We start from the raw sequence: 26309 nt of genomic DNA, 5'->3' as shown, positions 1-26309 counted from the left end.
GGTCGTCACCTTCTAGGACAGTGTAAGCAGGGGAATCTCCCGAAGATTCTCAAAGGGAGGCTTCTGGAGAGCTGAAAGCACCAAATTGAGGTCCCAAGGCGGCAACGGAGACCGCACTGGAGGAACCACATGTCGGACATTCTGAAGAAAGGTACGCACCAGGGAGTGTGTGGCCAAAGGTCGTTGGAAGAAGACCGCCAAAGCAAACACCTGGCCCTTGATGGTACCCAAGGCCAATTTCTGTTCAAACCCTCGTTGAAGGAAGGTCAAGATCCAAGCCAGCGAGAAGGAGCGAGGATGAACCCCAAGAGACTCACACCACACAATGTATGTCTTCCACGTACGATGTTAGATTTCCTAGCTTTTTAACAGTGTACGAATCACCGACTCAGATAAACCTCTATCCCTCAGCACCTGGCATTCAAAAGCCAAGCCGTCAAAGCCAGCGACTATAAAGCAGGATGAAAGATCAGTCCTTGGTACAGCAGATCCTCTCTGAGAGGAAGCTTCCAAGGAACGTCGGCCACCAGCCGCACCAGATTGGCGTACAAAGTCCGGCGATGCCACTCAGGAGCCACTAAAATGATCAGAATCCCTTCTGCCTTGATCATGCGTAGAAGTCTTGGCAGAAGCATGAAAGGAGGGAAGGCGTAAATCAGATGACACTGACCCCATGTGGGCCACCAGTGTGTCTGTGGAGTCCGCCAGAGGATCCCTTGACTGAGCCACAAACACACATTTCTGTTGAGCCAAGACACCAACAGATCCACCTTGGGGATGTCCCACAGGAGATACAACTGATAAAACACTGCCGGATGAAGGGACCACTCACCTTGGTCCAACGCCTTGCCGACTGAGGTAATCCACCTGCCAGTTTTCCACCCCGGGAATGTGTACAGCGGAGAGGGCTGGAACGAACCATTCTGCCCACCTTAGAAAGCTGGCTACCTCCAGAGCCACCAGGACACTTCTTGTGCCCCCTTGGTGATTGACATAAGCCACGGCCTTGGCATTGTCCAATTGAATGCGCACAGGAAAACCCTGAAGACGATCCGTCCAATGGTCAAGGCACAGTCTGATCGCTCGGAGTTCCAAGACACTGATCGGTATTCAGTGTCCAGATCCCCTGAGCAGAATGCTTGCCGAGGACGCCTCCCCAGCCAGACAGGCTGGCATCCATGGTGACCACTGTTCAATACAAGGGGAGGAAGGATTTGCCCAGCCAAAGTGCCGGAGAACGAAGCCACCATATCAGGAACTCCTTCGTTCCCCGACTCATCCGGATCTGATTGTCTAGAGACTGCGGAGCCTTGTCCCATTTGGCCAGAATCTCTTTTTGCAGGGACCTCATATGGAACTGTGCAAATGGAACTGCCTCAAAGGTAGACAACATCAGGCCCAGCACCCGCATGCAAGTCCGGAAAGAATGACCATCTGCTGGACAGCAGGAGACTAAATGCAGCCTGCAATTTCTGGAGTTTGTCCAGAGGAAGTAGCACTCTGGCTAAGGCTGAGTCCAGAGTCAGGTCCAGATAGTCCAGCTTTGTGGACAGAACCAGGGCTGACTTCTGAAAATTCCGAATCCAGCCAAACTCCCGCAGATTTCGTATTGCGATCTCCAGGTTCTCCAACAGAGCAGTCCAAGATTCTGCTCGCAAAAGCAGATCGTCCAAGTAGCCCAGCAATCCCCCGTTGGCATAACAAAGCTAGCACCGGGGAGCGTAAGCGAGACCAAAGGGTAACGCCACAAACTGAGAATGATCCTCACCCACGGCAAATCGGAGGAAGCGCTGGTGGCCGACACATACTGGGATGTGTAGGTAGGCGTCCCTGATGTCGATGGAGACGAGGAAATCCCCCGGATGTAGGGACGCAACCACCGTGCGAATGGCCTCCATTCGGAACTTCTGTACCCGCACAAAGCAGTTTAGTGCCTTGAGGTCCAGAATTGGACGCACCTTGCCTTTCTTCCTGGGAACTGTAAAAAGGTTTGAGTAAAAACCTTTAAAATGTTCTGATGTCAGAAACCAGGACAAACACCCCTTGAAGTAACAAGTCTTGCACTGCTCAAAAGAGATCCCATAAGCGATCTGGGGACAAATGCAGGTTGGAAGGGAAGAACCTGTCCAGAGGATATGAAAGAAAATCGATCTTAAAGCCAGACCAGGTCCTCTTAGAACCCCCGGCGGAGGCTCTGAAGGGCTTAGATCCCTTATCTTGAGACCCTGAGGGAAGAAAAGGCCTTTTACGTGCCGAAAAGAAAGGCCCCCATCTGCGACGCGACTCCTTACCCTTGGAAGCCTGAGGAAGAAGAATACGCTTTCCCCCTGTGAGGCCTATGAGGATGTCATCCAAGGAAGCTCCAAATAGGCGATCCCACACAAATAAAAGATCAGATAAGGCCTTCTTAGAAGCTTGGTCCGCAGACCAGCATTTCAATCAGATAATGCGTCGCAGGACCACCACTGAGACAGACAGTCTAGAAATCAAGGGATCTTCATCCAAAGAGGCGTCACAGACAAACTACCCTTGGACCAACTGATCTGCAAGCTCCGCAAAGGCAGGGGAGCTGTTCCTCCCTCCAGGTCCCGGAGTAGATGTTTTGCCCACTCTTTCATAGCTTGGGACACCAGGGCAATAGTAAATACCGGCCTATATGCCGAACCAGCCACAGTGAACATATAGCAGGTTAAAGCCTCCGACCTCCTAGAGACCGGGGCCTCTTCAACCGGGATTACAGTGGTTTTATTCACCTGGAAACCGGAGAGTCCACTACGGGAGGAACCATCCATTTTTTAAGGAGGGAATCCTCATAGGGATACAGCATTGCAAAATGCTTAGGGGTTGCAAAGGCGCGTTTTGGGCACCCCCACTGTTTTGTGACAATATGGTCAAAGAAGGCAGGAAAGGGGAACACCTTCGCCGCTTTGGAGGACCTGTGGGTGCCAAAGGTCAACCGCGCCTCCGATGCTGCGTTGGATCTGATGAGACAGAAGAAGCAGGTGAAGGCGGGGGGACACTTTTTCCTAGCCCGTTTGCCCAGGACCAAATCTACCTTGGACACCAGAGACTCCAGGGCCGCTGTCAGTGCAGTCAGTTGTTGGGACCCGGAGGGCCTCTAAGAGGGGGATCAGGTGGTGAAATATGCTCCAGGCACTTCATTAATGGAGAGGGGAACCCACACAAAAAAGCGTTGAACACAGCAAGGGACACCCCACCGGGTCGGTGCACCACAAGGTCCAGCACAGAACACTACTGCTGCAACAGCAGAGAGAGGGAGAGAGAACCCCACAAACAGACTCACCAGTCAGGTACTCACAGTACCAAACTAACTGCACACCATGTGGCGATCAGGAAGAGGAATATCCAGGGATCAGCACTAGAGGCCGAGGAGGGGCTTCCACCGCCGAATCACCCCCCATCCGGCTCCAAAAACATGGCCGCCGCTATTTTCAATGGGAAATCACAAGAAAATTGCCACCGAGGCTACACAAACATGGCCACCGAACTGTAACATAAAAGGATACAAGAAAATGGAGGCCCTGCGTGGCTCCCGGGGGACCCCAGAAGCTCGAAAATGATCCCAACAGGAAGGGGGGCCCTGGCAAATGCATCCACCAGGCCCGCTCCCCTCCCAAGGTTCAATCGCTGGCAGGGTGCTTCCCCCCCCATCGCCAGTTTAACACCCCAGGCTGACCTAAAAAGATATGCCTACTGGGGGGGGGCAGATGGGGGGCAAGGGCCTGCAGAAGGCCACCGAGAAAGGGCCCACATCCACCCCAAAACCCTCCAGGGGTAGAGGGGGGACGACTACTTACCCCACCAGAAACCGGGTGGGCACTGCTCCAGGCAGACCACCACTCCATCGTAATGTGGGTGCTGTTGGCCAGGAGAAAACGCTGTGACTCTGGCCGAAGCCAGTTTGTATGCGTCCTCGTGAGACGTTTAACTCACAGGCCAGCCCCCGTCCAGTAGGGCTATGTTGTGGCCTAAGTAGCGTGGAGCTGCAGGCTGCACACGCTCGCTGGCCAGAATGGGGAGACCCTCTGGATCTAGATTATACAGTCCAGCACTTGATTGTAGATCTCACAGGAACAAAATAATAAACAGAGGAAAAAGATTTAATTCAAAAGAAAAAATTGCCAGGACCAGAGATCCCAGCAAAGATCTAGGTCCTTACTCCTGACAAGGGAGTATACCCCCCAGGACTGCCCAATAGGTGTAGTTACGTTTTTTCCTGCCTAGTGTCCTCCTCCTGTAGGGGGCAGCATAACCCTACTGATATCAAGATATGAGAACTGCGTCTGTCAATGAGCGACAGAGAAAGTATTTTTTACTGAAAGAATAGTTGATACTTTTAACAGACTTTGAGCAGAGTTAGTAAGTCAGTCAACTGGCAAACAGATCTATACTCAGATAAAAAGGTTAAAAAAGAAAAAACAGAACAAAAATAAATAAAAAGGGGCAGATGTGATGAACCCCTTGGTCTTTTTCTGCTATCATTCTTCTTTTTTTCTATGTGCTCAGCAGTGGTTTGGAGAATAGGGTGACAATGCTGTGGATAACTCCACAGACCTTACTTTTTTCTTAAAGTGGTTCTAAAGGCAGAAGGGTTATCTTATTGCATTCTATACATAAAGATAAAAAAACCTTCTGTGTGCAGTAGCCCCCATAATACTTACCTGACCCCCATCTCGATCCAGCAATGTTGCATGAGAGCCTCGGCTGTTCAGGACTCTCCCTCCTCATTGGCTGAGAGAGCAGCGGGCGCCCTTGACTTCCGATGCTGTCAATAAAAGGCATCTGAATGGACACACAGAGCTGCGGCTCGGCTCGGGAGCCCCATTTCCAAGCTGAATGCTCTAGGGGCACTCGGCAGATGGGAGAGGCCAAAAGCACCGATGAGGGACCCAAGTAGAGGAGGATCAAGGCTGATCTATGCAAAACCACTGCACGGAGCAGGTAAGTCTAACATGTTTGTTATTTAAAAAAAAAAAAAAAAGACGTTTATCACTTTAATGTAAGGAGCAAACCTACAGCTCTTTTACTGACAGGATTTATGGTGTATTTTACAGTTTTAATTTGGTATCACAAATTTTGTGCTGACAGCTATTCCATTTTTATTTATTGAAGCGTGGTGAATTTTTCTGTTTTTTGTATTATTTTACAGTCAATAGTGCTTTCAATTTGTACATACATTTAACCTGAGGTGATTGCAGCCATACCGCTTGGATCTTAGAAAATTTTTTTTTTCTGAAAATCTTAATGTTAGACCTAAAAAAGAACATTGTTTACATACAATTACGTTTAGAAGTTGTAAAAAAGACAATTTATATATTTCTTTTTTTACTTTATGCATAGGACTTTTACAAACAAAATGTTTAATACTTGAAAAAATATTCCCAGAGATTAAACATAGCAGAATCAGCCTGCTTTGAGGTAAACTCAGATTGAGCTGTCCAAAGGAGGAGCCATTACTGTAAATTGCTATTTTATGTAGTTCCCGTTTCAGCTATTGAGCTGTGTGTACAACACTGTGTCTGGGAATACAGATTAAAATATGCACACTTTTCATAAATGTAAAAAATCATACTACATGTCTGACAGCAATCTAAAATTTGGAAGCACACTTGACAGAGCCTTAAAAATAAATAGATAAAAACGACCTACCATTCCCAAAGCTTTTTTTTTTCTTTTAGCAAGTCACTTTTACAATGCTTTTCACAAAATACAAAGGCTTCTGTTAATAGGTAGCAGAGGGGAGGGACAAGTATAGCTACTCTGTCTCATGCCTGGCGAAGGGATCCTGCGTGGCACTCATTGCACTCTTCCGTTTGTGTTTTGATCTTTCCTAAATAATAAAACTTTGGACTTTGTCTGAACATCCGTAGTATGTGTAAGGTAACCCAGATTCCCAGCACCAGAAAACCAGTAAGGGCTTATGCTCATATTGGTGCACGTGTTAATACTTCTAGGCAAAGATGCAATAGATTTACTATTTTAGTTCATCATGCTCGCATCCGTGCATGCACTTGCACACGTACACAAGCGTACATAAATTAGAGTGTGTACTTGGCGCCCTGTGGCCTATTTAAACTGGTCTGTCACCATGAGCAGTTGCTGAATGGTCTTTAGCTTGAAAACTGGATACACTGAATTTGCTTACCAGTGTATGACCCGGCTTTCTCCTGGACTTTGCCTTTGCTCCTGCATAACACTGTTCATCTGATCTCTCTGACCTCGGACTGTTTACTGGACCTGGTCTATGCCTGCTTATTCTGTACTTAGCTGCTGGGCTGTTACTGACCCTGGCTAGCTTCCTGAACTTGCTCTGCCTGCTGACTCGGTCCCTTGTTGCCTGGCTGCTGCTGGTCGCTGCCTGCATACCTGCTCTGCTACTATCTCCTGCTCTGGTGCCAAGCTGCTTTAATATCTTCTTAGGACTGCAAACCCCCAGCTTTATCCACCTAAAGGCAAGAATTTGCCAGCCTGCTGCTCTGTGCCATTTTGTGCCCTCACACTCTCTGTTCTCCACCTTCAGGAGTGTTGGGCAGGACATGCAAGAGCGGCCTCCACAACATCCCAGTCGTCACCAGGTGATAGTATGCTGGAAAATATTTATGCTATACTATACATGTGTATAGGACACTGCATTATGTAAAACTATTAGTTTAGTTTTTGACATTTTTAAAATGGGGTGCCCTGAGATTTTGCAGAATTTGAAAGGGTGCCTTTACTGAAAAAGGTTAAGAAACACTGCTTAAGGATGCACTGCAAGTCACATCAGTTGGCAAGATGCATGGGGTTACTGCAGCAAAACAGTTAAAACCCAGCATTAAAAGAAAACAAAAAGTAAATTTACTGAAGGGCAGAGGTAAACTCATATTAAGCAATAGGAAGCTATAGAAATGAAGGTGCCCAGAGTTGTGTTTTCACTACAAACATTGAAATACACCTAGGAGGGATGATTTTTTGTGCAAGTACATTCTGTCAAAACGCTAAAACAAATATGTTACATCTAATCTTAACCACTTTACCACCGGAGGATTTTCCTGCTAAAAGACCAGGGGGTTTTTTGCGATTTTTTACTGCGTAACTTTAACGGACAATTGCGCGGTCGTGCGACGCTGTACCTAAACAAATTTCACGTCCTTTTTTTCCCACAAACAGAGCTTTCTTTTGGTGGTATTTGATCACCTGTGCGATTTTTTGATCACGCGTTATAAAACAAAAAAAGAGCGTAATTTTTGCAAAAATAACAATATTTTTCACTTTTTTTATATGAAATTCCCCCAAAAAAATGTAAAAATCAAAATTTTTTAACATTTTCGGCCAATTTGTTTTACGCTACATATGCTTGGAAAAAAAAATCGCAAAAAGCGTATTTTGATTGGTTTGCGCAAAAGTTATCGCGTTTACTAACAAAGGGAAAGATTTTTGTCATTTTAGGTGTTTTTTTTTTAACGAGTAATGGCGGCGATCTGCGATTTTTTTTGCGGTACTGCGACATTGCGGCGGACAGATCGGACCCTTGACTGACATTTTTGACACTTTTGGGGGTACCAGTGACATTACTGCAGTAATCAGTGCTATATATATGCACTGTTACTGCAAAAATGACACTGGCAGGGAAGGGGTTAACTGTATTGGACAGGGAGGGGTTAAGTGTGTCCTAGGGGCGTGCTTCTAACTGTAGTGGGACATTGCTATTGGTGTAAAAACAAAGATCAACGGTTCTACATAGTAGAACCGTCTGATCTTCATTTTTACACAGGGAGAACTGACAGGTGGCTTGTTTACATAAGCCGCTCTGTCTTTCTCCCGCTGTACCGGCGATCGTAGTGTGACCGGCGGACATCGGGTCCGCCAGTCACACTCCCGCACTCCTCCGTGAACGAGCCTCGGCGGGTGCGTGCTCGCCCGCTATTGGCTCTAGAAGGAGTGACAGGCGAGCGACGTAGACCTACGTCACTCTGCCTGGCCGGGGCCGACTGCCGCAGTAAATATACTGTGAGCAGTCGGCAAGTGGTTAATCAGGTTCACACAGGTGTTTATCCTCAAAGGCCAAAGGGGCCATCTACTGGTGCATTAAAAAAACAAAGTCATTTGTTTACTGAAAGACATAAAAAATAATTCAAGTCTGAAGAAATCAGAATGTGCATATAATGCTATTGATTGTAAACATGGAAAAAAATTATTACGCCACCAAGAACCTAAACTAGAACTATAGGCAAAACTAGAGTAAAGGAGGGTTAGCACCCCTAGTAGATTTTTTTTTTCGCGATCTCTGTCCCATTGCGGAGATTTCCCATCATTTCCTTTCCCATAGCCAAACAGGAAGTGAGGGGAAATCTTGGCAAATTAAAGGAATTCCTTGGGGAACCCCAGGCCACCAGAACTAGTGTCCCCATTAAAAGATTTCCCCTCTATTACTTTTCTCGGGACAACCCAAAATTTGGATTTTTATTTGCTTTCACTTTCAATGATAATGGTAAACAGGACAAATAGAGAGGATGAATCTCCACAACAGGGATACAGACAGCAATAAAAAATGACAAGCGTTCTAATCTCTTCACTCTATCCAAAACTAAAAAATAATTTTTGCATTTAGTTATACTATAATGACACATATTGAAAATCCAGGATATTTTATTTAAACAGTGGACCTTCTCATCGGATATAACCTAGTAACCCCTTTACATATTTTCTACAATGCCAGATGAGCTTATTCAGTGCCGGGACAAGGTCATCCAGTGCCCAGGGCAAGGATGCCAAACTGAGCCCCCCCTACCCTTAGGGTTAGGATCAAATAACCCCCCCCCCCATCCCTGCAATAAACTATTGCTCCCAAGGCAACCTCCCCTCCTGCCCGCCCCTTGTCCCAGTCCTGAGCCTATTTGCAGACCATAATCATACCCTTTTAACATTTTTATATTTAGACCTTCTTTCTTTTATTTTCATCTGGTAAGTCTGTTGTTTTTCAACAGAACAAGCTCTCTTGCAGATGTAGCAGTTAGAGGGATGAGATAAACCATTTAACACTGACAAGGGTGCTTAAAATGATCAGCTTTTATTTATTTAGGCCAACCCTTATCCCAAAAGGACAAAAGTTATTGCTGTATCTACTATTAAAGTGTAACCTGGAGCATACTTTCAATTTGCTAACGTATCCAAATCTTCTATTACATCTAACACTCCCCTTCCTCAGAGTGATAATGGTACTTTCCAAAGTTGCACCTGTGCTCCTTCACCCAGAGTGGAAGCACTGTAATCCAGGTGGTGTGTTACTGGCCAGATAACATGGTAGAAACAGAGAAAAAAGCCTAAAAAAATGCTAAAGCAACCACCACATGAAAGGATTTGTAAGGTGTAATATATACAATTTTTGGGTTGAATACTGCTTTAATAACTAGCCTTTTAGTTGCAAACCATGCTCTGAAGAGTTCCTCATCTAACGGCAATGTAAACATTGCCAACACAAAAGCATTTGGAGGAATTGTGATACAATAACGCCTGCATGGGCACGCAAGTTTCTTTGAGGACCTTTTTTGGGTTCTGTTCTGAACACTGATAAGGTGCGTCATGCTGAACTGTCTATAGAGGACATTAGAAAGATCTCTTGGCTGTGCAGAGCAGTAATGGAGAATAATGCAGGGTACACACTATACGTTTCCTTTCATTCAATCCAGCGGGTTGAACAAAAAAAAAAAAAAGATCCCGGTTCTAACACAGCGATGTTAGTGCGGCGAACTCCCCTGCTGTGCCTTTGTGTTCTGACAGGGGGGACAGCATCCCCACCAGAACACACTGATCAGCACTCGCAGCAATTGGCCGTCAGCACTGAACGGATGCTGGCTTTCCAACATGCCCGTTCAACAGAAGCCGGTTGAGAGACCAGCTTCTGTCAGACAGAGAGCTGTACACATGAGTTGAAAGTTGGCGCGTTCCTCCTGAAATGACAGTTTTTCATTGATTTTCGGGTTGTGTGTACCCAGCCTAACAATCTCCTAAGAGTCTCATCATTTGAAAAGAAATGTTAAAGTGAATCCATAAGCCATGACTGATGGCTGTGACAGTGCTTATGCTATCAACTGAACTGTCAAGAAATCAAACGGTCATCAAAATGTGTAGCCCCATGGAAGGATGCATATCAATAGGCTGCTAGGATGGCAGCCTCCTTGGCTGTAAAGGACAGGAAGGTTTACTTCCAGTTTAAAGCAGAGCTAAACGGAAATACCTTTGCTCCCACATTGGCACCAACATCTTCTGTGTGCTGGTCTTTGGCCATCTTTATTGGCCAATCTAAAACATCATTTTTGTGCATACAAAAGTCACTCATCCCATCATGTTGGCACCGTGCCAGAAATGTAAACTTAACCGCATGTTTCTAGTCCTGAGCACGACCCTGCAGCACGCTGATTTTAACGTGTATTTCAAGTTAAAAAAAGGTTATTCTAGCTTTGAATAGAATGGGCTTTAGAATTAGAAAGCTTAGAATTACTCTTGGAATTTAACTGCTATGTTACAGAGATTTACCCTCATTTCTTCTCCTGCTGACAACAGTTTCAGAAAACGGGAAAGGAGTGAAAATCTAAGACAGCAAAAGGCAGCAAAAAAAGGAAACTGATGGGGAATCTAGCATTCCCCCTACGGAGTGACCCCCTGTGCTACTATTGAAGGAGCAATATCCTCTGATGACGTCTATGTGGACGATACGCGTCAGAAGCTCGCAATAGAACTTTCAACCATATATTTATTGGCTGTTACCATGCGAACATTGTAAGTGCAAGTCTTTATTAAAAGTATTTTTTAGCAATATTAAGCTATGTGCACTCTTTTTTCTGGCTTTCATGTAACCTGGCTATGAGAGATTTCCATCCCTCTCCCCACCATTTCATGAGCCTGAAACTACATCCATGGTCGCATCTATAGGAGGAGTCTGGATCATCTTTAAAAGCCCATATGGTCTGTCTGCTATATGGCCATACAGACCCACTGGATCTGGTGAGCGCCCAATTCATTTGTTTATTTGGTGATGGGATACCTTTTCTCACTTTATGATATTGTGTTTACCATTAAGATACATCACAACTGTGGGACTATTATTCTTTTTGATTCATATGTTTTTGACATGGGACTTGTGACGAGACCAACCTCGCCACATTGCATTGGAAGAGCCTGGTTGCCCGCCTGCTGCCTTTGGATTATGGACCGGCAGCTAAAGGGTTAATTTTACGGTGCAGAAGGATTTATTTCTCCCTTTCTGCACAGCCGTTCGGTAGATTCTATCTACCGAACAAACAGCCCCTGGTTCTAGTTCGTATGGATTTGGTGAATGCAGGGTGACCAGGAGGGTGTTGAACACTGAAAATATGGTTTAGACTACTACAAATGGGTCATATTCAAGAATAATGTCTCCCTTGTAATTTGAAGATTTTTGTTCCCATTTGCCATGAGCTCTCTGAACAGGAAGTCAACTCCTTATATGGTCATTACAGGAAGTTCTGAGGAGACGGGTTGTCTAAGGTGGCTCCCCATTCACCTTTTGTCAGGTGTGCTAATGACCTCACCTGTTGTCTGCTAAGGGAGGTATTGACACTCAGAGTGATGTGTATTGAGGGCTCGTTAGGGAACCATTGTTCTGTGTCTGACTATAGTTTACATTGATTGCCCCCTGGGGCTTCTGTCTCTTTGCATTGGTCAAAGCTATACAAAAAATAAAGGAACAGAGTGCACACCGCCTCATATCCCATGGAGGGTTAGGAGAGCTGCCACGCTTCATTCATGTGTTTCACCACAGGCCATATTACAAGATTCCCCAGCTTGAGAATCAATCTCCAGGATCTGCGCAGGGACTGGTAATGTGTGTTTTCATTGGTCAAAGCTATCTGACCAATCCCTGTTGACTCATTTTCAAGTCCTCATTTGCATAGCAGCCCTCCTGGTCAAGCTATCTGACCAATCACTACTGACTCATTTTCGAGCCCTCATTTGCATGTCTGGAGAGGACCTTATTGGGAACTGCAGGTACTGTGAAATTGACCAATGGGAAAGCGGTTGTTGGGGGAAGGATGTTCCAATTTCTGTATATAAGTGTGCTGTGTTCTTCCAATAAATGTTGTTGTTGTTCCTGTTTTACCCTCAACTCGGAGCTTTGTCTCGTCCTTGGGGGGATTCACTGTATGCTGTTGGAGACTGATTGCTAGGAGTATAAGCTGATGTATGCTTTTCCTGTTCGTCTGCTAGCAGCTATTCGTGAGGTTCCAGGTTGGAGTGCTATTTTGTATCCAGTTCGGGAGTTTGATGTTCTGCAGTAGCTGTGCCTGTCTCTTAGAAAGGGGCAGATCGCCTAAACGGATTATAACCCCTTGTCTGCTGAAACGGTCCGTTACAGGACTTTTTTGAATTATGTAGTGAATTCTTTTACCATGCTGTCACAAGTTGGTATTGTCACGTTAATACCTCTTTTATAATTTTTTTAGCACTGCACATATTTTCCTTTTTGTATTTCTATAACTCATCCCATCATGTTGGCACCGTGCCAGAAACATAAACTTAACCGCATGTTTCTAGTCCTGAGCACGACCCTGCAGCACCCTGATTTTAACGTGTATTTCAAGTTAAAAAAGGTTATTCTAGCTTTGAATAGAATGGGCTTTAGAATTAGAAAGCTTAGAATTACTCTTGGAATTTAACTGCTATGTTACAGAGATTTACCCTCATTTCCTGTCCTGCTGACAACAGTTTCACAAAACAGGAAATGAGTGAAAATCTAAGACAGGGATAAAGGCAGCAAAAAAAGGAAACTGATGGGGAATCTAGCCTTCCCCCTACGGAGTGACCCCCTGTGCTACTATGGAAGGGTTACTAATTTTCTGCCTGGTAAAGCATTGTTAGCAGAAAAGAGAGTGAGGGGAAACCAGTCTAACAAAGCCCAGGATGGCAGTAAAAACCTGACAGGGGCTCTGTCTCTTCCCCAAGTCTATCCAAAACAAAGAAATATAAATTGGCTTGGACATATACACTTTAAAATTGACTTCTGTACCTGGATCATGTTACAGGAAAAACTAGTCAGTGTCCTGAGGGACAAACAAAGGATATGGACCCCCCCCCCCCGGCTTTCTTATCTTCAGGTTTCAGGAGGCCTACACCGGTTTGATGGCTGGATGGGATTCTGGACGGACGGGCTCGCACTCTTTTCTTTTTCTCTTGCCTTGTTTTTCTTCTCATCCTGTTTCTTATTATTTGTCCTCTCTTCTCTTACTTTAGATTTTCATTTTTTTATTTATATTTTTTACTTTTTTGGTATATTGTTGGCGCAACAGTTGGCCTTTATCCTCAGGAGATTTTTCCTTTGATGTCTGGATAGAGACACAACTTTTTGCTGACTGGTACTATAGAGGTTATACTTGGTCCATTACATTACTGTAGTTTGTCACACCTACTCGTGAATTGTTTATGGATTCATAGTGAAAACCTTACCATCACTTATCTACTATTGTCGCCAAATGTATTTATTTATTTTTTTCTCTTTTAATATGTACTGTTTATGTCGTCAGTTTTATTTTGTACTACTGTGCGCTACCCAACAATGTCCTTGTTACTCTAAACTTTAATAAAAAGATTGACACAGAAAATTTACTTCTGCACAAATACAATAGGTATGCCCATTGCTTTCCATTTGCTGCAGTTTCACAAGTCCGCTTGCCAACAGCGGCGTTCGTATCTTTCACAAGAATATTATTGTTCGAAGAACAAGTAATGGTTAACACAACAACCGGCATACATCACACAAGCAATAAAAGAGGGTTCAGTCCAAACCTGACTATCCCGCCAGGATAATGTCAAAGAGGATAGGCAATTAGTGGTGGCGGAGCCATTCCGTACCCCAAAGCTGCACCCATATAAGTGGGGCATGTATACTTGTGGCTGCAGGGTGGGGAATTCCTAGGCCGCTGATGATTGGCTGTCCCCTTTGACAGTTTCTTGGCGGGATAGCTCAGGCGGCTTCAGACTCGTGTCTTAACATCCCTGATTAGCAATTGGACAAAAGCATGTTACATAAATCACAATAGTACAATCAAGAAGAGTAATAGGCATACAGACTAAAGCATTCAAAAGAGGCCATTTTATACTGTGTCAAGTCCTGTCAATCTAGGGAAGTTAAAAGAAAAAAAATATAATAGGACTCCTTTCACATGGCTGGTTTATTGCAGCTGCCGGATTCCTGCAGTAAGAATCCGCGTATTCTTGCTGCTGGAATGACCGGGTTATGCGATCAGCCGCTAATCCCTCTGTGTGTGGCTACATGCGATCAGCGCTATTAGTTTAAATGGGCCAAGTAGCCGCCGCTAATCAGATAATCTGGTCATTCCGGCAGCAAGAATCTGCAGATTCCTACCGCAGGAATCCGACAGCTGCAACTAACCGACCATGTGAAAGGGGCCTTAGGGAGAAGATGACAGGACACTTATGTAATTGGTATAAGCGAGCTGTATAAAAAAAAAAAAAAAAAAGCTAATTCTTTAGGTAACCTTTCTAGCATTATGCTGATGTAAAAACTTTTTAAAAGACCAAGAAAAGGAGGGAAAAAAAAAGAATCGGAGAGAGGAAATAAAAGTGAAAAAAAAAAGGAAGGGGAGGAGGGGGGGTTAAGGGAAATGGGAGAAAAAGAAGCCAGGGGTAGGTAGAGAGTGCAGAGCCCCTGACCCTGCATTAATCCCCTAATCACAATCGCTCTCTCTTTCTCTCAAAGACTAGGAGTGGGTCCTGGAGGCCCATTTGACAAGGTGTAGGCAATCCAAGGGGTCCAGACTTTACAACACCCAGGGGGATTGTCAACACAGAGATGACGATTGATATGTGAGGTTGTCTTACCTTTGGAGAAGAAGAGAAGTCCTTTCCTAGGGGAACAGAAAGGGGCACACCAACGTACTCCTCCTTCTTTAGTACAGGCGCAGGTGGAGCTGGGGCTTTCCTTTTCATTTTCTTCTCCATCTCCGATTCCTTTACAGCACTGCTGCAACTTACTTCCGGACTTTCTTTTGGCTCATAAAATGGGTTTGACCTGCATTAACAGTAAAACATTTTTTTATACTCTGCAGAGGAACAGTGGTGTTTTAAAGGGCATATTTACCAAACCATAGCATTCCCAGAAGCATTCGATTCACCATAGAAAAAGCAGATAGAAATTACACAATTCTTTTACAACTGTGCTTTACTTTTAATTTTCTACTTTTTGTTTGTATGATTAAATGCTAATACATGTAAAACAGATGCATATCAGCCAACACAGCAGCCCTTTGTTCTAGCAGCAACACGAGCCATTTTTTTTGTTATATTTTTACAATTGGGCCATATTGTTCATAAATTAGATACTTATACTGACTTGGACAAATTTGTTAGTGCTCTTAATGTCTATTGACACAACGCTCCATTCCTCTGAAAAAGTGAGGAAATTAAAATTGTCCATTGCATACCTTCACGCCTTTAGTATGACAGAAGGAAACCGATTTAAAGCCCCTCCTTGTGTGTGCTCTTTCTTCCCTGTCGCAGTAGGTCTGAGCTCAAGGATGCTGCGATGGAGGAGATAATGGACCACACATGTGCAGGGTTTTAAGCGCTCGCTTCTGTGATGTCGATAGTGAGCAGTAATGGCTGGAAGCATCTTAGCCACGAACTAAAAATAAGGCAGGACAAGATGGTTCCACCTCTGGAAGCTTTTCAGTCAGGCTTCTGGAGTTATGTAAATGGCCTACAGCTGTAGTAGGGGCATTATCAAACTTTAGCTAAAGCTGCCAAGGTTGTTGTTATCTTCAAGCACCCCTTACATGCATTTTTTTTGTAAAGGTGAACCTACCTTTGAAAACAAGCAGGTGCAACCTATTTATAGAGCAAGCAGGTGCAACCTATTTATAAAACAAGCAGGTGCAACCTATTTATGGAACCAAGCTGAGTGCAATCTGATCATAGAAAAAGCAGGTGCAATATATTTTATAGAACAAGAGGAGTGCAATCTATTTATAGAACAAGCAGAGTGCAATCTATGTATAGAACATGCTGGGTGAAATCTATTTATAGAGCAATCAGGTGCAATCTATTTATAGAGCAAGCTGGGTGCAATCTATTAATAGAGCAAGCTGGGTGCAATCTATTTATAGAGCAAGCTGGGTGCAATCTATTTATAGAGCAAGCTGGGTGCTGTCTATTTATAAAGCAAGCTGGGTGCAGTCTATTTATAGAGCAAGCTGGGTGCAGTCTATTTATAGAGCAAGCTGTGTGCAGTCTATTTATAGAGCAAGCTGGGTGCAATCTATTTATAGAGCAATCTAGGTGCAATCTATTTATAGAGCAAGCTGGGTGAAATCTATTTATAGAACAAGCTGGGTGGAATCCATTTTAGAGCAAGCAGGTGCAATCTATTTAAAGAACAAGCAGGTGCAATCTATTTATAGAACAAGCTTGGTACAATGTATTTATAGAACAAGCTGGGTGCAATATAGCTAAAGAGAAAACAGGTATAATCTATTTTTAGATCAAGCAGGTGCAATCTATTTAAAGAGCAAGCTGAGTGCAATCGTTTCATAGATCAAGCAGTTGCAATCTATTTAAAGAGCAAGCTAGCTGAGTGCAATCTATTTATAGAACAAGCAGGAGCAATCTATTTATAGAACAAGCAGGAGCAATCTATTTATAAAACAAGCTGTGTGCAGTCTATTTATAGAACAAGCTTGGTGCAATATACACTATATTTTCAAATGTATTGGGACACCTGCCTTTACACGCACATGAATTTTATTGGCATCCCAGTCTTAGACCGTAGGGTTCAATATTGAGTTGGCCCACCTTTTGCAGCTATAAAATTCAACTCTTCTGGGAAGGCTGTCCACAAGGTTTAGGAGTGTGCCTATGGGAATGTTTTACCATTCTTCCAGAAGCGCATTTGTGAGATCAGGCACTGATTTTGGACGAGAAGGCTTGGCTTGCAGTCTCCGCTCTAGTTCATGCCAAAGATGTTCTATCAGGTTGAGGTCAGGACTCTGTGCAGGCCAGTCAAGTTCCTTCACCCCCAAACTTGCTCATCTGTGTCTTTGCAATGTCCTAGCAAAAAGGCAGGACAGGATAATGCCATCTCTGGGAGTTTTTTAGTCATCACGGGTATGTCATCAAGGTATGTAAAAAGCCTACACCAAGCAAGAGCATTATGCAACTTTAGTCAAAACTGCACAATGTGTTTTTATCTACAGACTCCCATTACATACATAGAAAGTTTTTTGGCACAGGAAAACTAACCACTGAAGGTATATCATTATCTGATCGCACAATGCATTACTTTCTGAGCGACAGTGAGCAAAATAAGACCCAACTGAACTTCCCTGCTGAAAGAAAAACCTAAAAAAGCCAGACTGGAGTTTGCAAATATGCATACTGCGCGAGTAATCCTTCGATACGGGCAGGCAGTTACTTGAGAGCAGGAATATTATTGAGCTACCAGAGCGCTCCTCAGTGCCGTCGTAGTTCATTGTGAGCTACAAGCCATCATTCGCAATAGATGGTGGTACTTGTAGTCTATTCATTCAAAGGAAACTGTGAATAAATGACGCAGCTGTGTGGGCGGAGCCTTACAAAGACTTGCTGTTTTCAAATTGTGACTTTGGGGGGGAACATACTGAACATGTTACAGGTACAAATACAAGTGTAACATGTTCAGAAAGGTGAACTTAGACTTTAAGCTTTCAAAGAAATGGACACTATACATTTGAAACATGGAGGAAACATTACGTTTTGGGACTGCTTTGCTGCGTCTGGTACAGGGTGCCTTAAACCTGCGCAGGGCACAATGAAATTTTAAGAATATCATAAAAATCTAGAGAAAAACATACTACCCATTGACATAAAGCTCTGTCTCTGTCCTGTTTCTAATAGGATAATGACCCAAAACACACAGTGAAAAGCTGCCAAGAATAGGCTTCTATGTGTCCTGATCTAAATCCTATCGAACATCTACAGAAAGTGCGGAAATGTGCAATTTGGAGAAGGCCCCCTTCAAACCTGAGACAGGCTGAGCAGTTTGCTAAAGAGGAGCGGGCCAACTACTTACTGGCAGGAGCAGAAGTCTTATCGAGCTACAAACAGCCATAGTTATATGCCATATTCTTTTGTTTTATACATTTGCAATATTCTGTTGAATCAAAAGTAAAATCTGACTTTTTTTGAAATATAGAATAAACACGTGTGGATATCATTCATTTTTATTTTTCCAGGTATTTCAGAGAAAATTATGGGTTCAAACAAATTTGTCCACAGTGTGTCTATGTACACACATTCTTCAAAGAATCAGTACCTGCATTATACTGCAATATCTTGATATGTCTTCAACTTTGCAATTTACAGTGAATTACAGCCATGAATAAATCCTTATGCAACATTCTTCAGGGATTTACGTAATGCAGAGCAACTTCATTCTGTTGCTCTGGGATATGGCACATTTTCTGCTTTTTGGAATGTGGTAATCCTAATTTGGGCACAAGGTGGCACTGTGTGCCTGATGTCATTTGATTTAACAGAAAGAGAGAGAGAAAGGCAGACAAAGCAGAACTATTTATGTATGATTATTAGAAAAAAATAAATCACCATAAAGAGAAAATGAAAGGACAATACAGTATAAGCTCACTACTATAGCTGTGACATAGGAGGAAAATAAAAACACAATAGTATGTTTCTAACCCTTTTCAGAGTTGGAAATAGATAAAAAAACAAAACTGGGTTCAAATTTAAAACAGTAGGCCCATTCACAAAAGAAAATCCTGTCTATTAATCTTTTTTTTTTTTTGCTAAAGTTCCACTTTAGCAACCCTAACACCCTTAGCAGTCCTTATCACTGGTTGTTGACGACGGCGGCTGGTGCTGACTTCCTAACAACCAGCTATTCTCTGGTTGTTAAGGGCACCAGTGGATGCCAACCTTAAAATACCGCAAGTTTTCACTACAAAAATACTGCAGCACTTCAAGAAATAGTGCATGCGGTATTTTAGTAGCATTTTTAGTGAATTGCAAAAAAAATAAAAATTGGAAAAACACTATGAGCTATTTTACCGCTAATCTTAAAGCAGTAGATAATGTTTTATAAATTGAGCCAAGTACAGTGGGCTTTTTAAGTCCTTATCTTCAACGGAAGTTGAGTCTTAGTGCAATTAACATCTGGGTTTTATAGGAAGGAACCTGTTACAAGGATGGAATAGCATTCAAAACAACTTTGGTTGAGGTATCAACTAAACACTTGTTATTCTTATGCCAAATACTCCAAGTTCACAGAATGAGTTTGACTACTTGTCTACTGGGGCAATTCATAAAATTTTTGCACACTTTGTATTTATTGCTAGAAATTAGTGTAAAAATGTCGGTAATGATAATTGTTAATGTTGCATGATATTTGAGCAGTTATTTATCAAAAGCGTATTCTCAGAAAAAAATTTAACTAAAATTTAGTAAAATGAGTAAGGCTCGGTTCACACTACGTCGCTCCGACTTAGGGGGGCGACCTGTGAAGTCGCGTGCAGCGCAACTTCGGTGCGACTTGCACGGACTTCATAAAATGAATGTCTATGCAAGTCGCTCCAGGTCGCCCCGAAGTAGTACAGGAACCTTTTTCTAAGTCGGAGCGACTTGTGTCGCTCCTATTAGAACCGGTCCTGTACTACACTATGGGACGCAACGGTGCGTGACTTGTCAGGCTGACCAAGTCGCCTGACAAGTCGTACCAGTGTGAATGGAGTCTAAAAATAAAATAATCTGATGTATAAGTGTGCACTCCCTCTTATAACTGGCGATGTAGCTGTGTTCAGAATTAAGCAATCACATTCAAACTCATGTTAAATAGGAGTCAGTACACACCTGCCATCATTTAAAGTGCCTCTGATTAAACCAAAATAAAGTTCAGCTGTCCTAGTAGGTCTTTCTTGACATTTTCTTAGTCGCATCCTACTGCAAAAGCCATGGTCCGCAGAGAGCTTCCAAAGCATCAGAGGGATCTCATTGTTAAAAGATATCATTGAGGAGATGGGTACAAAAGATTTCCCAAGGCATTAAATATACCATGGAACACAGAGAAGACAGTCATCATCAAGTGGTGAAAATATGGCACAACAGTGACATTACCAAGAACTGAACGTCCCTCCAAAACTGACGAAAAGACGAGAAGAAAACTGGTCGGGGAGGCTGCCAAGAGGCCTACAGTAACATTAAATCAACAAGGGAATGGCTTCACCAGAAGAAGATTAAAGTTTTGGAATGGCCTAGCCAGAGCCCAGACCTGATTGAAAATCTGTGGGGTGACCTAAAGAGGGCTGTGCACAGGAGATGCGCTCGCAATCTGACAGATTTGGAGGGTTTTTGTAAAGAAGAGTGGGCAGACATTGCCAAGCCAAGATGTGCCATACTGATAGACCCATACACAAAAAGACTGAGTGCTGTCAAAAGGTGCTTCAACAAAGTATTAGCTCAAGGGTGTGCACACTTATGCAACCATATTATTTTAGTTTTATTTCCCTCCACCTAAAAGAGTTGTACAGTTTATAGGTCACAATAAAGGTGGAAAAAGTTCTGAAACTATTTTTCTTTGTCTCATTTTTTTTTTACATCATAGAAACCTGACATTTTAACAGGGATGTGTAGAGTTTTTATACCCACTGTAGATCCAGCAGTCAAAAAAGGTACAAGGACCTGTAGCATTTAAACACAAGTGATGGAAAAAGTTTGGCTTGTCTCAGTATGTTTTTGAGCCTATAACAGCTGCTTTTCTGCTATAAATACATTTGTTCACCCATATTTTAATGCCCGTCGGCAGGTTTACAAAATGATGACCCCCCCCCCTTCTAGACTAATGGAAGTGAAATACATGGATCTTTAAATGGCAGAGGCAGATGTGAGAGGCACTGATTTAGGAGATGGGTACAAGTCTACGATGACAAGACTGGGATGAAACAGACGTGCAAACAAGATACAATCCACTAAGACATAGGAGGCACAGGGTACAAAAGTTAAAAAATGCGATACAAATGTACCGAAGTACACAGCACAGCAGAGCTGTAGAAAAAGCACAAGCGCAAGTACAAAGATAGGGTCATAGCACAGGTGAAAGAGATTTCAAGCAGGACAGAGGCACTGTATGCTTGGCCAGAGACATAGACACATTTTAGGTAACAGAATGCAGAAAGCACCGGGCACATAATTGTAGAAAGCAGAAAGCACAGTGAAGTAATAAAAGACAGAAGACATCACAGAGGTACACAGCACAAGAAGGTGGTACCAGGATGGAGCCAAAGGCGAAAAATGAAGGCAAAAGAAGGCCACAGGGTCGTATAGAACACAACAAAAACAATGAAGCACCAATCACACAAGATAACGACAGGGCTTAATACAACTAAAAGGGATAGAGCTAAAAGACCTATAAACATATACACAGATTAAAGGCCCATAGACATGATCAGAAAATTGTACAAAAAAATACTGCTTTCGAAGCAATGGTACGATAATATGATAGTTATTACACAGCTTTCATCTGAAATTTTCTGAAGGGACAAATATGAAAATGTTTCTCGAACGATATCGGATCATAAGATTTTCGTTTAATCAGTAGAGTTTTCTTACAAAAATACAGTACAAATACAATAGAATACATTACATCACTTCCGAATTTTTATTGTTGTATGAGAATTTGCAAAAAAAAAAAGGACGATCATTCGTCCAATAATCTCATCGTGTGTAATAGGCTTTAAGGGTAGTCAATACACAGCCTAATTCTGATTTAGACTGACAATCCTCTGCAATGTTCGGGCTACAAAGAGATTCCTTAGGGCAGAGGTCCCCAACCACCGGTCCATAAAGAAATGGATGAGCGAGTTTGGGGTGGAGGAACTTGACTGGCCTGCACAGAGTCCCCACCTCAACCAGAACACCTTTGCGATGAAATAGAGCAGAGACTGCGAGACAGGCCTTCTCGTCCACATCAATGCCTGATCTCACAAATGCGCTTTTGGAAGAATGGTCAAACATTCCCTTAGACACACTCCTAAAAATTGTGGACAGCCTTTCCAGAAGAGTTGAAGCTGTTATAGCTGCAAAGGGTGGGCCAATTCAATATTGAACCCTACGGACTAAGACTGGGACGCCATTAAAAATCATGTGTGTGTAAAGGCGGCATCCAAGTACTTTTGGTAATATAATGTATACAGTCTTCATTCTAGGCTTAGTGTTTTTGAAAGCTTTATTTTACCTTGCTGCCTATTTGTTAAGTATAGACATACAGACTATCACAGTCACAATATATGTATATTCTGCATTTGAGCCTACTAACCCAAGCACAGGTCAAGGTATGTTTCATTAACCAATATTGTACATTGGTCTTAATTTAAAGCAAAGTACATTAATTTGTCTTGGTTTAGATCAGCCTGGTTTTGAACAACCTATGGGAACCAACCAAAAGCAATAGATGTCTCCAATAAGGAAGTGTGTAGAGCAGTGTGCATTTTTAAAGACATTAACTACTCAGCCAATGCTTCTCCCTATCCAGTGAAGTGCAAGACGTTGCTATTGATCACAGAATTATAAGGAGATTGCGGTTGTCCAGGTGATGAACACACACATACTAAGTTACCGGTGATTGACAAAGCCTTTAAAGGTATTATCACTTCACTGCTCCTCACAAACAGTGACACTTGAGAAACAAAAGACAGGTCAAGTGTCAAAAAGGAAACTGGCGAAACAAAATGGAAGAGCACGGTTCAGAGGAAAAATACAAGAAACAAGAGCAACATTTTGTGTGGAAAGAAACACAGGAGTAGCTGTCAATTTGCCGAACGTTTAGGAGTCATCTTTACACAGACAGTGTGACATGAAAATAAAGATAAGCGCGATAGCTGAACAAGATGGAAGAAGAAAGAAACCTTGTTTGCTTTCGTTCTGCTGGCTCTAGAGAATACAATATACTGAGCAAAGTTGATAGTAGACGGTCTGTGGAAGAACAAACACAGGGCAAGAAACAAAAAATGTATAAAGCTTATATATATGAAGCCTACGTGTTCTTTTCTGTCTTAACACACGATTCCACTAAAATATGGTCATAGTCTAGCATTATACATCATGCCTGTAAATAAAGCACAAGGTGAACAGGTGGGTCTGAAGAGTTTGGGTTCATGTGATTTGACGCACACAAAAGGCCTTAAAGTGGAGTTCCACCCAAAAGTGGAACGTCCGCTTATGTGCTTCCCCCCCTCCGGTGCCACATTAGGCAACTTTCAGGGAGGAGGGAGGAATGGGCACCTGTTTTTGACAGGTACCCTTTCCCACTACCGGGAGGTAGCGCCATGGCGCTGTCCTTTAGAAGTTCGCCCCCCCCCTTCTTCCTCCGCCGCCGGGCAATTCAGAAAGGGCAGCACGCTTCACGCATGCGCAGGGAACCAGCTGTGAAGCAGAAAGGCTTCATCCCTGGGTTCCCTGACCCTGAATAGCAGTGACAGCACCTGAGAGCCAATACGAAAATCGGCTTTGGGTGCCGACATCGTGGTAACCCTGGACAGGTAAGTTCTAATATTTAAAAGTCAGCAGCTAAAGTATTTGTAGCTGCTGACTTTTGATTTTTTTCCTTGGGGGCAGAACTCCCCTTTAATGCAAGTCTATGACAAACAATGTATATGTTATAAGGGAATCTACACAGCATGGGCGCTCAACCTGTGGCCCTTCAGCTGTTGTGGAACTACAAGTCCCATGATGCATTGCCAGGCTGACAGTTACAAGCATGACTCCCAAATGCAGAGGCATGATGGGATAGATGATAGTTCTGCAACAGCTGGAGGGCCACAGGTTGAGCACCTATGCCTTACAGTATATCTGTAACACATACTAATTGTGGATTCTCACTGTACAGCCTAATTGGACATAATAAAAATATACTGTATATTTTCAAAACCCTTTAATCTAGTTATGAATTAATTAAATCAGTTTTTAAATGCAAATTTCCCAGTCAATTTGCACATAAGCATAATTTCTATACACCAGAATTACAGATGGAGGGCAGCAATCTAAGCTAATCAGAAATCCACTATTTTGGACAGTACTGTCAGTCTAACAATGTGAACATACTTACAGAAGCAAACAGCACAGTGCTGCTGTTACTCCTTATTCTCCAATCAACAAGCCTGGGAAGAAGAGGTGACTAAGGCAAACCATAGACAGAGCAAATTGCTTTCCTGCAACCACAGACAGTATTGACAGGAAAATTTCTCCCGCCGAGCCATTGTGTTCTTCAGGCAGGGGAAGCTGTCCCTGCCAGGAGAAGACAGTGATTACTGCTAGCGGCTAACAAATGCTTGCAATAATAGCACGTAAAATCCGGCAGACTGGTTGTACCCAAGTTGAATGATCGATCAACTTGGGTACATTCAGCCTGCTCATACATGGTTCGAATCTCAGCCGGTTCAGCAGGAATCGGCCGACATTCTAACCATGTTTGGGCAGGCTGAATGTACCCAATTTAATCAATCAATCAAGTTGGGTAAAACCAGCCTGCCAGGTTTTTTCACTGTCGAACCGTCTACGGCCGGCTTAATGCAGGACATAAGATTATGCAGTTCCATGGGTGGAAGAAAAGACAATTGCTTGATTCCCCCATCAACACAGTCAGTGTTGATGGGGGAATTCCTCATGCAGCACTATTGTGTTCTGCCAGAGGGGAGCCTTCCCCGCTGGCAGAACACAATTAATGTTGCCGGCTTTAACCAGCGGCACCAATTGTTCTGGAAAAACCCAACATCCTGGTTGTACACAAGTCAATCGATAGATCGACTTGTGTAAACCAGGGTGCCCATACATGGATCAACATTTGGCCTGTCCCTTCTGAACTGGCCAAATTTCAATCCATGTATGACTGGCTAGTAGGTAGAATTTCAGCAGCTATTTTTTCCTTTAACCAGTCAGACATTTAGTGCCATTACTTTAGTTGCAAGGTTAAAAGATTAAAGATTATTCATATTATAATCCTATTATAATATAAATATCTTGAAGTAAAAAAAAAAACTCTAAATAAAGAAGACAATAGCTGCCCTTTGAGAGTATTTACGAAGATAGATAGATAGATAGATAGATAGGATACTGATTATTTTGATTATTTACAAGGGATTTCTGAAAATAGTGACAATATTACTATAGGAAAGAAAAAAAATGCCAGCTCACCCTTAAACACTTGCTAAATATTATTAAAAACATAAAGCGAGTCATGATATAATCACTTGTAAATGAACACAAATGTTTGGCACAATTATATTAATGCTTTCTACAATAGGAAAAGTGCCTCCTAATATTGAAGGCTCGAACAAATCTAATAGCATGGCATTAAAGGTTCGACCTGCTTTCCAGCCAGTAAATTAAAAAGCCTATTTGCATTACTTTGAAGAAGAAAGTGCACAAAGGCTAATATGGCTAATGGGAAAAAAAACTCAGGGCAAAAATCAAATGGAGCAATTTGGAAATGGAGAACAGAAATTTCCCTGACTGAGAGGTTGTAATCCATCAGATGTATTATTTTTTTCACCCCTGTGCAACCTGTGCTTTCCCACAAACCGTAATGCAATCAGGAGTATGTGAAGAGTATTAGATTTCAGCAGGGCTGCAGCCAGATCTGAGGTGTCACAAATTGAGTTAGCCCCAGAGTCTGAACAATGATGAACATCTTACTCAGAGAAAAAAAAGTCACATAATCATTAAGATCAGTTATATTTTGCATAATTAGATGTCCACAGTATTCACTAAACATCAAGATAAAAACCCGCTGAAAGGATGAACTGTACAGTACATCTGCATCCACTTTTATATTTTCTACTTTTCACATAAGGGGGCATAAGGGGGTAGTTTGCTGCAATTTAAAAGTACAATGCCCCTATTAAAATGTCATAGAGCAGGCAAAATGTATTCAGAGTCGAGCCGCAGTACAATAAAGACATAACATAACTCAGGCAGTGGCGGCCCGTGCATAGGGGGCGCCAGGGCGCCGCCCCCCTAAAAAAAAAGGAGAAAAAAAAAAGACAAAAAGAACAATAAAGTTACAAAAAAAAAAAAAAAATCGGTTCGCAGGACTCGCCGACTTATGTGGTGGCTAAAGGGGGGGTGGGGTTTACGACCCAGAAAAGGCGCCGATTGGCTGCCTTCTGGGGGCGTAAGGGGGCGTAACCTGGGCGCCGGAAGGAACGCCTGACCACCCCCACCTTCGTGATATCCTGGCTGTGATTGGTCCAGTCTCCAGCCTGGACCAATCACAG

The 26309-nt window shown here is 43.0% G+C and overlaps 1 protein-coding gene across 5 annotated transcripts in view; it reads right to left on the bottom strand.

The window, feature by feature from the left end:
* The window catches only part of EHBP1 (EH domain binding protein 1), a 739122-nt gene that overhangs the window by 397508 nt on the left and 315305 nt on the right, over positions 1 to 26309 (bottom strand). For all 5 annotated transcript variants that reach the window (XM_082251356.1, XM_082251359.1, XM_082251357.1 and 2 more), the window contains one exon: positions 14878 to 15067. In XM_082251356.1, the coding sequence (XP_082107482.1) occupies positions 14878 to 15067 (190 nt within the window). The remainder of the gene's footprint in view (positions 1 to 14877; positions 15068 to 26309) is intronic.

Source organism: Pelophylax lessonae (assembly GCF_965119305.1).
Source record: "Pelophylax lessonae genome assembly, chromosome: 3".
NCBI lineage: Eukaryota > Metazoa > Chordata > Amphibia > Anura > Ranidae > Pelophylax > Pelophylax lessonae.
This window is presented reverse-complemented; position numbering and strand designations above follow the sequence as displayed.